This window comes from Pongo abelii, chromosome 18 (genome assembly GCF_028885655.2).
Source record: "Pongo abelii isolate AG06213 chromosome 18, NHGRI_mPonAbe1-v2.0_pri, whole genome shotgun sequence".
In the NCBI taxonomy this organism is placed as follows: Eukaryota; Metazoa; Chordata; class Mammalia; order Primates; family Hominidae; genus Pongo; species Pongo abelii.
The window spans coordinates 88,172,656-88,185,533 of NC_072003.2; the positions used below are offsets into that span (position 1 = coordinate 88,172,656).

At 63.1% G+C, this 12,878-nt stretch overlaps 1 protein-coding gene across 5 annotated transcripts in view; it reads right to left on the reverse strand.

The window, feature by feature from the left end:
* PIEZO1 (piezo type mechanosensitive ion channel component 1 (Er blood group)) overlaps window positions 1–12,878 on the reverse strand; it is a 69,129-nt gene that overhangs the window by 9,029 nt on the left and 47,222 nt on the right. For 3 of the 5 annotated variants that reach the window (XM_024233970.3, XM_063717406.1, XM_063717407.1), the window contains exons 8-30: window positions 12,591–12,762; window positions 12,385–12,471; window positions 12,216–12,303; window positions 11,291–11,391; window positions 10,898–11,158; window positions 9,760–9,871; window positions 9,500–9,690; window positions 9,275–9,423; window positions 8,981–9,163; window positions 8,550–8,683; window positions 8,232–8,389; window positions 7,954–8,130; window positions 7,305–7,430; window positions 7,034–7,234; window positions 6,403–6,607; window positions 3,179–3,283; window positions 2,661–2,814; window positions 2,337–2,580; window positions 2,164–2,260; window positions 1,901–2,072; window positions 1,222–1,311; window positions 1,043–1,146; window positions 636–707 (exon numbers count right to left, since the gene is read on the reverse strand). In XM_024233970.3, coding sequence (XP_024089738.2) covers window positions 636–707; window positions 1,043–1,146; window positions 1,222–1,311; window positions 1,901–2,072; window positions 2,164–2,260; window positions 2,337–2,580; window positions 2,661–2,814; window positions 3,179–3,283; window positions 6,403–6,607; window positions 7,034–7,234; window positions 7,305–7,430; window positions 7,954–8,130; window positions 8,232–8,389; window positions 8,550–8,683; window positions 8,981–9,163; window positions 9,275–9,423; window positions 9,500–9,690; window positions 9,760–9,871; window positions 10,898–11,158; window positions 11,291–11,391; window positions 12,216–12,303; window positions 12,385–12,471; window positions 12,591–12,762 — 3,383 coding nt within the window. The remainder of the gene's footprint in view (window positions 1–635; window positions 708–1,042; window positions 1,147–1,221; window positions 1,312–1,900; window positions 2,073–2,163; window positions 2,261–2,336; window positions 2,581–2,660; window positions 2,815–3,178; window positions 3,284–6,402; window positions 6,608–7,033; window positions 7,235–7,304; window positions 7,431–7,953; window positions 8,131–8,231; window positions 8,390–8,549; window positions 8,684–8,980; window positions 9,164–9,274; window positions 9,424–9,499; window positions 9,691–9,759; window positions 9,872–10,897; window positions 11,159–11,290; window positions 11,392–12,215; window positions 12,304–12,384; window positions 12,472–12,590; window positions 12,763–12,878) is intronic. The other 2 variants (XM_024233971.3, XM_024233972.3) reach the window with 2 other exon arrangements.

The following is a 12,878-nucleotide window of genomic DNA, read 5'->3' on the forward strand; positions in this document are numbered from 1 at the left end:
AAATTAGCTGGGCATGGTGGTGGGCACCTGTAATCCCAGCTACTTGGGAGGCTGAGGCAGGAGAATCCTTTGAACCTGGGAGGCAGGGGTTGCAGTGAGCCAAGATCACGCCATTGCACTATAGCCTGGGTGACAGGGCAAGACACCATCTCCAAAAAAAAAAAAAAAAAAATGGCCTGGAGTGGGGCACATGCTTGTAGTCTCAGCTACTTGGGAGGCTGAGGCAGGAGGATCACTTGAACCCGGGAGGTGGAGGTTGCAGTGAGCTGAGATCATGCCACTGCACTCCAGCCTGAGGACAGAGCAAGACTACATCTCAAAAAGAAACAAAAAAACCAGAATAACGCAGTGCTGCTGGGCCCCAGGTGAGATCGCTGCTCAGCCACCATGTGTCATCCGGGCAAGCTCCGAGACTCCCACCGTTGGAAGGGCTGGGGCATAGCCGGGAGAGGACATATTCAGCCCAGGGGTCTGCAGCCAGTGAGGCACCCCCCGACCCAGGAGGCCTGAGCACGTCCTGACGCTCAGGGCCTGGGGGTCGGGGGAAGGGAGGGGAAGATAGCAGGCCAGGCAGAGGACAGGTGGGGGCACAGAGGGCCTGAGAGGATGGCCACAGGCGGGCTAATTGGGGGTACCTGTGGCATGGTCCAGCCAGGGCCGCCACCACTGCCTCCGTGGCGGGGAGGAGCCCCCTGGACTGTCGGGCCCTGTGGAGGGGCGGGGTGAGCGTGAGGAAGCAGTCAAGGCACCAGGAGGGGTCGGGGCTGTGAGTGCCCCTGTCTTGGGGACAGGATAGGTGGAGACAGACACGGACACCCACAGTGATGGGGGCCGCATGGGGCCATGGGGCTCAGAGCCCATGTGCATGGACGGACAGTCACGGGGCGGCCGTGGGGCCTGCCAGACAGAGGGTGATCACGCGGACAGGACAGGTGGGCTGGGAGCCCTGTGGGATGTCACATGGGCACAGACGCAGCACACGCCAGCAGGCACAGACATGCTGGACACGGGGCCTTGGGTGCTGGACTCCAGCTGCACTCACCTGGCTCCGGGCCGGGGTCCTTGGGGCCCAGGGTTTCCTGGGGGCGACTGCGGTCCGCCCGGCCCTGCCTGTGCTTCTCCTGCTTGGCACGGATACGCTCCATCCTGCGGCGGGGAAAGGTGGGGTATGCTGAGCATCAGGGGGAGGAGCCAGGGAGTCCCCGCCCCAGAGGCACCTACTGTCTTTTCAGCTGGGCCAGGGACTTCTCCTCTATCCTGCGGTGGAAGTCGATGCTCTTGAGGTTGGCAGCATTGTAGAGGGCGAAGCCCCTGTGGGGAGGCGGGGATGGGGTGTAAGCACCAGGCGCTCGGCCCCAGCAGCATGGGCAGCCGCCGCTCCTCACTCAGCCCGGGACAGCTCAGCCTGCTCCTCTCTGCCCACGCTGGGCAAGAGGCACTAACGGGGGAGGCATCTGCTGCCCCCCCACCCCCGTGCTGTCTGTGGTGAGGACAGGCCCTTCTGCTGTACAGATGCAGGGGCATCTGGTGGCACCCACCCCACCACAGCTGCAGGGAAGCAGGCAAAGCTGGCCCCAAGCCAGAACCCCTCCCTGGGGCATTCGCGACACCACACAGTGGCCCTCCCACTGGTGGAGAAACTTAGCCCTTAGCAAGAAAGTTGGCCGGGGGTGAGACAGCAGCCACCATCAGAACTGCAGCCTGTGGTCTCTGACAGACCCAGCACTGGGGCAGAGTGTGATGATGCCGGGGGTCTGCCGTCCTTCATTCTCCCTCTAGATGACACACCCAGGCAGAGCCCGCTCTCCATGGGCCGGGGCCTGAGACAGCAAGGTGCCTCCCATTGCCCCCTCCCAGCCCCAAGACGGGAGCTCTGGGCTGTGTCTGGGCCAGAGCTTGCCTGGAGGCTAGCAGGGCAGTGGCCTGGAGGTCGGCCCTGACGTGCAGGTAGTAATGGCTAAGGAAGACGCGGCGCTGCAGCAGCAAGAAGAAGAAGCAGACGCTGTCCCAGATGATGCCAGCCTCCTCCACAGGCAGCAGGCAGTCCTGGTCTCTGTCCATCATCTCCTTGGCTACAAGGCAGGCACCGGCAAGGGTCAGGCCCAGGGTCCAGGAGCAGGGGGCTTCCCCACGCCCTCCCCAGCTGCCGTCCTCGCCACTCACGGTCATAGTAGCCCTTGACGGTGCACACAAGGCTGAAGAGCTGGATGACCCAGCAGAAGCCAGTCTGCATCTGCTCCACGAAGACGCAGGCCAGGAGCTGGGGGAGAGCAGGGTCAGCGGGGCCAGCGGGGCCCCAGGGCAGGGCGGGCAGGTGGGGCCGGGGCTGGGCTCACCGACAGCATGTTCTTGGAGATGATGACGGTGACGTTGTACAGAATGAGGCAGTCCCACAGCACGAGGCGGGCCCGCGTGTCCCTCTGCAGCAGGGCGGTGCCGAAGAGCAGCAGGTAGAAGCAGGCCAGCAGGTAGCCCAGCCCGAAGATGCTGATGCGGGTGGCCCCCGTGACAAACACCACCACCAGCACCAACCAGAACAGGTATCGGAAGACGGCCACCTTCAGCATGTCAAGATAGGACCTGCCAGGCCGGAGCGTCACGGCGGGTGCCCCGGCCACCCCTCCCAGAAGGTTCCCCGTGGAGGGTGGCATGGAACCCACCTGCAGTGGATAAAGTTGGGCACAGGGTTGGGCTCCCCCCGCAGTGGCTCCAGGCGGTCGGTGTTGACGCCAGCCATGCGCTGCCACTCCTCCGTGCGCTCAGCCGAGAACACCTGCCACTGCTGGGAGGCGCAGAGCAGCAGGAGGAAATCACCTGCAGGACATAGGAGCCGCTGCTGTGCCACACGGGGACCCACATGAGGTGGGCACGGCACATAAATCCCGCCTCCCACCCCAGGCCTGTCAGCGTGCAGCCGCTGGGAGCAGACACACGTCTGCCTGGGTGAGTGGCCGCGTGTCCCTGGGGTAGCACCGGTGTGGGGGCGTCTGCACAAGGGCTGCTGGGCGCACATGCTGAGGTCTGTGTGTGTGCATGTGAGGTCAGGGCCTGCAGGCTGCCACGTGCCTGACTACAGTTCCGCCTGTGCACACCTGTGTGCACACTTGTGAGCAGATTTGGGGGTGTGAATGTACTCTGAGGGTCGTCTGTGGAGGCAGGGGTGGTGGGCGGCACTCACTGATGAGGTTGGTGGAGTTGGGGGCCCGGAAGAAATCAGGCAGGTACAGCCACTTGATGAGTGCGGAGTTCATGGGGACGGCCCGGCTCCAGCGCCACGGGTAATCTGGGGGTGGGGGTGTCATGTCAGGAAGGGCCTGGCCTGCCTGGGGCCTGAGACACCCGGTCCCCACCCGTTGACCAAGGGCCTCAGAGCCCGAGACTATCACCAACCCTCAGGGTCCGTGGGAATCACCTCATGCACACCTGGTGTCTTGAGAACTGACAGCTCTAGTGTCCTGGGTGTTCACACACACACATTCCTTAAACTATGCACCAAGCCCCTGGGGGCAAAGGAACCGAGCAGGAGGCCAGAGAACACGGGGATGGGGGCTGCTGGGCCTCCCTGAGTTGTGGCCCACACGGCGTCATATTCCATGATACAACAGTGCGTGTGATAGGACAGCACGTGTGATAGGACAGCTCTGAAAACAACAGCCAGAAGCTGCACGGACGCCTGCAGCCGGGAAAGGTTCAACCTGCAGCAGCCACAGCAGGGAACGTGCTGCTCAGCACGTGGGACCGGGATCCATGCGACAGCCTAGACAGACCTCAGTGTGCTCTGCCGAGTGAAAGAAGCCAGACCCAAAGGCCACCTGCTGTGAGTCCTGCTGACGTGGTGTCCTGACAGGACCACGTGCTGGGGATGGGAGGGGCCAGGGCCTGCTGGGGGAGGGAGCTGTGGCACTGCCGGCCCCCGGCCACACTTCCTGAGAGGCGTGTGAGGCAGGGAGGGTCGGTCCCTAAGGACTGAGGGGGTGGATGTGACTCCACATGTCTGCAAAACCCACAGCACCATCTGCCACAGAGGGAACCTCACAATACAAAAAGTTACCCTCAATGTTGGGGAACCCAGGACATGCTGATCTCACAGGATGGCGACTGCAGGGTGCAGCCTCGAGGAAGGAGGCAGAAGGGGAGCTGGCCTAGGTGACGCTCGAAAGCAGGTATTTCAACAAGGAAGAGGTGGACAGGAAAAGGGGAGCTGGCCTCGGTGATGCTCGAAAGCAGATGTTTCAACAAGGAAGAGCTGGAGGGCCCAGAGGCGGAGGCAGCCCTGTAGCAACAGGCACACCCAGAGTCCAGACCCCGGGCTCTAAACCTCACACTCCTGGAACTCGATCGGGCTCCCCGGAGCAGTGGCTGTGAGCACAGGGTTGGGCCTGGGAAGCAGAAGATGAGGCAGCAGCGCCTGGGAGCAGAAAACAAGACGGGGCCAGGCGCGGCGGCTCATGCCTGTAATCCCAGGAGGGAGCCTTGTAATTTGGGAGGCCGAGGCGGGTGGATCACCTGAGGTCAGGAGTTCAAGACCAGCCTGGCCAACATGGTGAAACCCCGTCTCTACTAAAAATACAAAAATTAGCCGGGCATGGTGGCAGGCGCCTGTAATCCCAGCTACTCAGGAGGGAGGCTGAGGCAGGAGAATCTATTGAACCCAGGAGGTGGCGGTTGCAGTGAGCAGAGACAGCGCCACTGCACTCCAGCCTGGATGACAGAGCAGGACTTCATCTTAAAAAAAAAAAAAAAGGAAAAAGAAAAAGAAAACAAGACGGACTTGAAAAGGGCGGGGCAGGTGGAGAGGGCCCAGAGCTCCCAGGGCCTGAAGCTGGGACCACACGAGACAAAGTAAACAGTGCTGGTCCCACAGCCAGTTCCAGAGATGATGACCAACATCAGTGCTCACACAGACATAAATACCTGAATAAAGAAATCAGCAGGGGACAAAGGACAGCTTTTCCTTACGGAAGATACCAATTAATATGTGTAGAAGAGATGAGGAAACAGAAAACCACCATTAGGAAAGAGGGCCGGGCGCGGTGGCTCACACCTGTAACCCCAGCACTTTGGGAGGCCGACGCGGGTGGATCACCTGAGATCAGGAGTTCAAGACCAGCCTGGCCAACATGGTGAAACCCCGTCTCTACTAAAAATACAAAAATTAGCTGGGCGTGGTGGTGGGTGCCTGTAATCCCAGCTACTTGAGAGGCTGAGACAGGAGAATTGCTTGAACCGGGGAGGCGGAGGCTGCAGTGAGCCGAGATTGTGCCACTGCACTCCAGCCTGGGTGATGGAGCAAGACTCTATCTCAAAAAAAAAAAAAAAAGGCTTCTTGCTAATGTTGACCAGAGTGGTTTCAAACTCCTGGCCTCAAGGGATGCTCCTGCCTCAGCCTCCCAAAGTGCTGGGATCACAGGTGTGAACCACCATGCCCAGCCAAATAAGGGGAGATGATGTAACAGTGTGTGGCCAGAGGGGCCAGGACCCACTCAGCAGCGGGGAGGCCCAGGGTCTGTGGATGACAGAATTCTCGGAAAGCAGCCAGTGATAAATGGCAGCTCTCCTTGATGGGAATCCCAGCTGACAGACGCACAGGGACAAAAGAAAGAAAGTCTGTTTCATGAAACCACAAGGCTGACCCCACACAGCCCACCAGTGCCAACAGGCTGGGTGCCACTGTGGGGCAGGTGGGACGCCCCTGAGCTGGCCGCATGCACAAATGTGACTCCCCATCTCAGACCGCAGGGTGCTGTGTGCCTTGAGCAGACCCTCAGCACCAGGACAGCCACGCAAATCCAGTCTCAGGGTGTCAGCAACACTGCCGGCCTCCCTCCGGAACTTCCCAAGAGACAGGAGAGGCGGGGGCGGCTTAGACCCAAGACAAGAGACTAGAGCAAACATCAGACCAGATCCTGTCTGAAAACCAAACGGCCACAAAGAAGGGTGCTGAGGCCCGGGCTGTTTGAATGAAGAGGACACGTTTGACGATGGCACTGCCAGGAGACGGGACCGCGATTGTGGGGCTGTGGGCTCAGACACCCCCAGGAGACGCATGCTCAAGGCAGCACTTGGGTGTGAGGCATCCCGGCCAACCCGCGCGAGGCCTGGAGAGGACGCAGCGCTCCTTGTGTGACTCACAACTTTCCTGAAGGTTTGAAATATTTCAAGATAGAATACTGGGCAAAAAAGGAAAAGAGAACAGCAGAGCCTGGAGGGGGCCAGGCCGCCCCCGAGAGACAGGACGCAGGTGATGGCGCCTGAGTAGGATGTGGAGCAGGCAGGAGGGACTGGAAGAGGCCGAGGCTAAGTCTAGGAGGGTGGACAGGAGCCCGGGGCAGGTGGGAAACACCCCCACAGGCGTCCACAAAGCCACAAAGCACACGCCCACCCAAGCCACATGCCCCTCACCGATGCACAGGGCCGGGGGCATCCCCAGGCACAGCAGGTACTGGTACAGCAGGAACAGCGCCAGGAACAGGCAGTAGTTGGGCCAGAGGCGGGCGATGGCCTGGCGGCGCCTGCGGGTGAGGATGGCCACCAGCCAGCAGCCGTGCAGGGTCACCATAAAGTTCATGCGCTGCCCGATCACGTTCACGGCCATCAGGAAGCAGATCTGGGGAGGGGAGAGGGTGGGGCGTGGGGATGCACTGAGTCTGGGGGGAGAGGGACTTTCTCATCCCACCCAGCAGGCCTCAGGCTTGCAGCAGCCCTGCCTGGAGGCTGTGGGCATCAAGCAAGGACAGGGCCAGCAGCGCTGTCAAGAGGGCAGGAGTGGCTGGCAGTTGCCATCGTGCAGGGGAAACTGAGGCTCCAGGAGGTGGGCTGTACGGTAGAGTGGATCTAACTTGGCTCTCTGCCTGTTGTCAGCACCGACACACCACAGGAGTCCGGGGAAGCCTTGCCGGGCCCTGGGTCCCCTACCCGCTGTGGCCCAGGCAGACCCAGGTGGGGCCAGGCTCGCGGCACCTGCACGGTGCAGCCGTCCCTCCCTCCCAACGGCCAAGCCCTGCCCCAGGGGTAGGCAATGTCCTTGCCTCACCTCCAGCCCGAATTTGTAGAAGAAGAAGTTGATGAAGTACTTGAGGCAGCCGAGCAGATCCTGGTCCAGCTGCTGGCGGGTGCCGCTGGCAAACACAACCTGGGCAGGCAGCGGGGCCAGCTGGTGCTGCCGGCGGTAGTGCTCCTGGCGCCGGTACACGATGGCCTCGAATACCAGCAGCAGCAGGACCTGCAGGTGGTTCTGCGGAGGGCAAGGGTCAGGGGGCAGCCGGCTACTCGCCTGCCCAGCCGCCCACCAGCCCCTCACTCACCTGGATGTAGCCCAGGTTGGGGAACCCTTTCCGCACCCCAAACCAGTTGGCAGGGTCCACGGGCCCCCGGTACAGCAGGGACTGGCTGATCTCCGTGGGCAGCAAGTTGGTGCTGTTGGGGGAGGGCTGGCAAGAGGCCGGGCATCAGTGCCCCCTCCCAGGCCACAGTGCCCCCCGGCCCTGCCTGGAGCCCACCACAGCCACAGCTCTGGGGCAGGTCCACCGCTCCCCCAGCCAGGGACACGGGGGCTGCCAGCCTTGGAGCCATCTTCACGGGGAAGGGGACCAGGTGTTTAAGAAACAGGGAGACCACAGGCAGGGGCTAGGGGAGTGAAGAGAGGTCCAGGGAGAAGAAGGGATGTGTGAGAAAGTCCCAGGCAGAGATGCCTGACTGTCTCCCCCTGCCCAGGCCTGGGGTGGGGCCCTCCTGTCCTCACTGCGGGACACCCTTGTGTGCAAGGAGTGGGCCCCTGGTCCACAGTTGAGGTAAAAGGATGCTTCCTCCAGGAACTCCCCTTGGCCCCCCCAGGGGAGGGTCCTCCACCTCCATTGCTGGCCCCACTGCACTGAGGCAGCTGCCCCGAGAGGGTGGGACTGCGAACACAGTTGCCTGGAGCTTCTTCCTGTCCCAGCCCGCGGGGGCCAGTACCTCGGTGCAGTTGCTGGAATACTCCTGGGGGTTGACAACCTTGAGCTGGTACAGCATCTTACACACGATGATGACGCAGGTCCACACAGTGGACAGGCAGGAGGCCATGGGTCGGAAGCGTGGGTAGGGCAGGGCGAAGGCCCACAGCACCACCAGCAGCAGGTTCATCACCGACACCTGAGGGCAGCGGGCATGTGGGGCCGGGCTTGGGGAGGCCAGCCGGGCAGGCCAGAGCGACCCCACCCCAGATGGGAAGCTGAGTTGCCTGCCACACTCACCTCCTTCAGGGCCACCCAGACGGTGTACAGGGCCACCAGCTTGAAGATGTGAAGCTCCAGCAGCCGCCGCAGGAACACCTGCACGCGTGAGAGGACGTCCGAGAAGCCGGCTGCCAGCTCCAGCAGCCGCTCGGCCACCAGGCCCCACTTGGCTGCACCTGTGATGGTGTGAAGGTCAGTGCAGGGCAGAAACGGGGATTCCCGGGTCCCCTGTGAGGAAGAGGCTCTGGAGCTCAGAGGGGACTCTGTCAACGCCCCCCCAGCTGGGACATGGCACAGCAGACTGGGTGGCAGCTGTGCTCTGCCCGCCCGACTCACCTTCAGGTACCTGCATGGCCTGGTGGGGAGTGGCCACACCCAGCCCCTCGTCCCTGGAGTCCTCCTCCTCCTCCTCCTGCTGCTGCTGCTGCTGCTCCTCCTGCAGCAGTGGGGTCCCGCTCACTGTATCCTGCCTGGGAGAGGGTCCGAAAATGTCATCTCCCAGCTGGGTTCCTGCCCCTCTCATTTCCTGGGGCTGGAAGAAGCCCTGTCTGCACCGCTTCTGCTGCCAGGTCAGGTGCACAGCTGTGTCGCAACTCGTGCCCACTGTCCCTGCAACCTCCACGCTACTGCCATCCCCTTGGTATGAGCAAATGCCCATCGGGATCTGAAGGTGGAGGATGTGGCTCCTGTCCAACTCCCGCCTGGCTCCCTCCCTGGCCCAGGAGGCTGCACCTCTCCAGGGCCGGACAGGGAGGGCGGGGCCGCACCTGTGAGCCCAGCGCGGGAGGCGCGTGCCAGGCGGGGACACGTGCTCCATGTCGGTGAGCTGCATAAAGGGCCGGTGAAAGTAGTGCAGCTGCAGGATGCAGGCCAGCAGGAAGAAGCCGGGCACCAGGATGCTGGAGAAGAGCTCGGACACGCTGAACTGCTCCAGGCCCAGGTCCCCCAGCCTGCGGAGGGGCAGAATCAGCACCAGCCTGGCCCCCGGCGGAGCCGCTGCAGCCCTGCAGAAGTGCACGGGGTGTCAGCGCCCCTGCCCCACTGCCCCAGCCTGGACTCACTGCTCGTCGGTGAAGCCGGTGAGGTTGCGCCAGTATGCAGGGAAGTCCTGGAACTGGAAGGTGTAGACGGCGATGAGGACCAGCATGGTGTAGGCCACCACGAGCCACCAGAAGGCCTTGAGGAGCTTCCGCCACAGGCTGTAGTACACCTGCCGGGTGAGGTGGGGGTGGTGAGGACCACGGGGAGGGTCCGTGCCCCAGCCCCCACCCTGGCCCGCCAGTCACCTGGAAGAGGGTGAGGCAGAGCAGGAAGAGGAACATGTAGACAATCTTGTAGACCACGAGGCGGCCGGCAAAGCTGACCACAATGAACATGCCAGCACACACATAGATCCAGAACTTGGCATACACGCCCTTCACCAGCTCCCCCAGGCTCTGCAACAGCGTCTGTGTCCGCGTGGGCTCTGTGGGCCAAGCTAGGGGCAGGCGATGGCATCAGGGCGGGCAGGCAGGAGGACAACCCCCGCCTCTGGCCCACTACTCACCTGTGTCTGCCACGGTGACCTCCATCAGCGCAGCTGGAGACTCTGCCCACTTCAGCAGCTTCTCTTTCACAAACTGGCGCAGCAGGAGCCAGAACGTCAGGGTGTAGAGCAACTGTGACAAGCGCGGGGTGTCACAGTCAGCCGGGGGGCCCAGCACCCCTCCCACAGCCGGGGGACCCAGCACCCTCCTATAGCCGGGGGCAAGAGCTCTCAGGGAGGCGGCTGGCACCAGCCCATCCACTGCAGCCTCCCCACAGGCACCAAACACCCTCTTGCTCACACCCATCCAGAGGCACACAAGCACACGCTCTCACATCCACGGATGAGTGCATGGGTTCACTCTCACTCACACGCAGAGTCACACACGGATTCACTAGTTCACGTGGGCACAGATCCATGCACGCACCTGCACACACATCCACATGCTGGAGTGCACATTTGCCCACATGCGTGCTCACATATACACACAAGCTCACAGGTGCACATGTTGGCACACACAGGCTCACGAGTCTCACAAGATGAGACACACCCACTGGCCTGCAAACAGGTGTTCAGACACGATGCTGGCACCCGTCTCACATGAACACGCAGGCACCCTGTGAACACATGGCCTGCACAGCTTGTCACTGAGACCCAGGGCTGTGCATGGTGCCAATGGGCAGAGCCCACACTCACACACACTGTCAGGGGCGCAGGGATGGTGCCTGTGTCAACAGGCAGAGCCCATGCTCACACACAGTGTCAGAGGCGCAGGGGTGGTGCCTGTGCCAATGGGCAGAGCCCACGCTCACACTGTCGGGCGCAGGGGTGGTGCCTGTGCCAATGGGCAGAGCCCACGCTCACACAGTGTTGGGGCACAGGGGTGGTGCCCATGCCAACAGACAGAGCCCACGCTCACACACAAGTCGGGGCACAGGGGTGGTGCCCGTGCCAACACAAGGTTGTCTGTTTATTCACTCAACAAACGCTCACTGAGAAGCTACTCTGAGCTGGCCCTGGGTGGGCAGAAGGGGACAGACAGACACAGATCTGCCTTCCTGGCGCTGCCACTCCCCCGGGCAAGTGGACATTGAACAGGACGACAATCCTAACAGGTCCGCGCACCCGGGCACCCCCGGATGTGGTGGTGCACGCTCACCATGGCACCAAGGTCCAGGCAGGGGTAGCGGGTGTGCTCCAGCCCCAGCTGGCGCAGGCTGACGGGGCCCAGGGTGGTGGGCAGCTCAGGGTGCAGGTCCATGGCCCACACGTAGCGTAGACAGCACAGCGTCATCCCGTACAGCAGGATGCAGGGCGAGCACAGCATGGCCAGTTGGTGGCGGCTGCGCACCATCCAGATGAGGCAGGCCCAGAGCAGCAGCACGAAGGTCAGCCAGCTGTGGTAGGTGATGCTCCACACCTGCGCGGCAGAGAGGGCTGCATAGCTGCCCAGCGCACCCCACCGAGGCGATGCCCCACCCCTGCGCGGCAGAGGGGGCTGCCCAGCCACCCTCCCCTGCCACATCCCACCCCAACCCCCACAGCCGCCTACCATCATGGCGATGAGCGCGCACACATAGCTCTGGTCCATGATGAGGTGGCCCAGGCTGTGGAGCGGGGACGCCTCCCTGGGCTCAGCCTGCTTGGGCCGCACTGCAGGTGGGGACAGAGGTCAGCTCCGGCAGGGTGATTTCCAGGCCCCCCCACCCTGACTATGCGCTAAAATCTGGGCCCTGGGCAAGCACAGCAGGAGGGACGGGCCCCCGGTGGCCATGGTGGGCTATGGGCAGAACACATGGGCTCCAGCGGTTGGGCTGACACCGTCCCAGAGCGTCAGGGATCGCCCTGCCAGCACCTGCCGTTCTCTGGGCCTCAGTTTCCTTGAAAGGGTGGGGCGCACAAGGTGGCCCTGACCACCTTTGCAGCTCTGCGCACCTGAAGACTCTTAGGACCCCCACCCCAGGGCCCTGGCTTCATTTGCTTCATTCAGAAACACATTGCAAAATGGAAAATCAAGGGTTAGGGTGAAGAAAGAAAGTAGCCAGAAAGAGCCCCCAGGCCCTCCCAAGGCGACATGGCCAACACAGAGTTCCCAGGCCAGCCCCTGCCCTGGAGGAGCAGCCTCCTGGGGCCACTGGGCCACCTGGAGCAGCTCCCAGAGCTAACAGCCCAAGACAGCATAGCCACGTTCTCTGGGGAGGGGTTGGGGGACCTGGAGGCCCCCCATGGGGTCTTGGGGATCAACGACGCGGCCACTCAGCTGCCCTGGGGGTCTCGGGGGTCGGTCAGTGACATGGCCACTCGGCTGCCCCGGGGGTCTCGGGGGTCAGTGACACCGACCCGTGGATGTCCTGGGCGCCCGAGGGGGCGGCAGGCAGAGGTGCGGCGCGAGCATGCGAGAGCGCCAGGCGGCCACCAGGGGGCAGCACCGGCATCTCCCCCCAACCCAGCCGTACCTTGGAGAGTGCGGTACTTACCAGGCCGCTGCCGGAGGGAGCTCTGGCCAGTCAGCTCGTGCACGATGCAGTTATCAGCCTCGGTGTCGGGTGCTGTGGGCACCACGTGCTGTGGGCAAGCAGCGGTGAGCCATGCAGGGGCTGGCCCAGCGCCCCCCACGCTGGCGCCTCCACCTGCCTGGCTGCTCACCTGGTCAGCCTCCCGATCCTGGGGCCACTGGTCCAGCTCTGCTAGCTCCAGCTCCCGAGCCTCGTCCCCCTTTGCCGCCTCCTTCCTCTGCAGAGACCAGCGTCTTGAGCCCAGACCAGCTCCACACCCCACCCAGAGGCAGGAGGTCCTGAGACCAGCCCCATGGCCTGGCCTCAGCCCACCCCCCATGGGTGGCAGGTGCTCACCTGGCCGGAGGGGCGGTACGCACGGAGCTTGCGCAGAGAGGCCGTGGCGTAGCACAGCAGCAGCAGGACACCGGGGCTGGCATACACAGGCCAGTCCAGGCTGGTGTTGAGGACCAGCGCGTGGGGGCTGGAGCAGTTGGTGGGACCCACGAAGTCCTTGAGACCCAGCACCCTGTCCAGAGAAGACCCGTCACGGCCCACCACCCCGGAGGCAGTGGGGCCACAGGGGCTAGACGGGCCAGGTGGGCAGGACCGTTGTAGGAGGAAAAAGGGGCTGTGTGGCAAGCC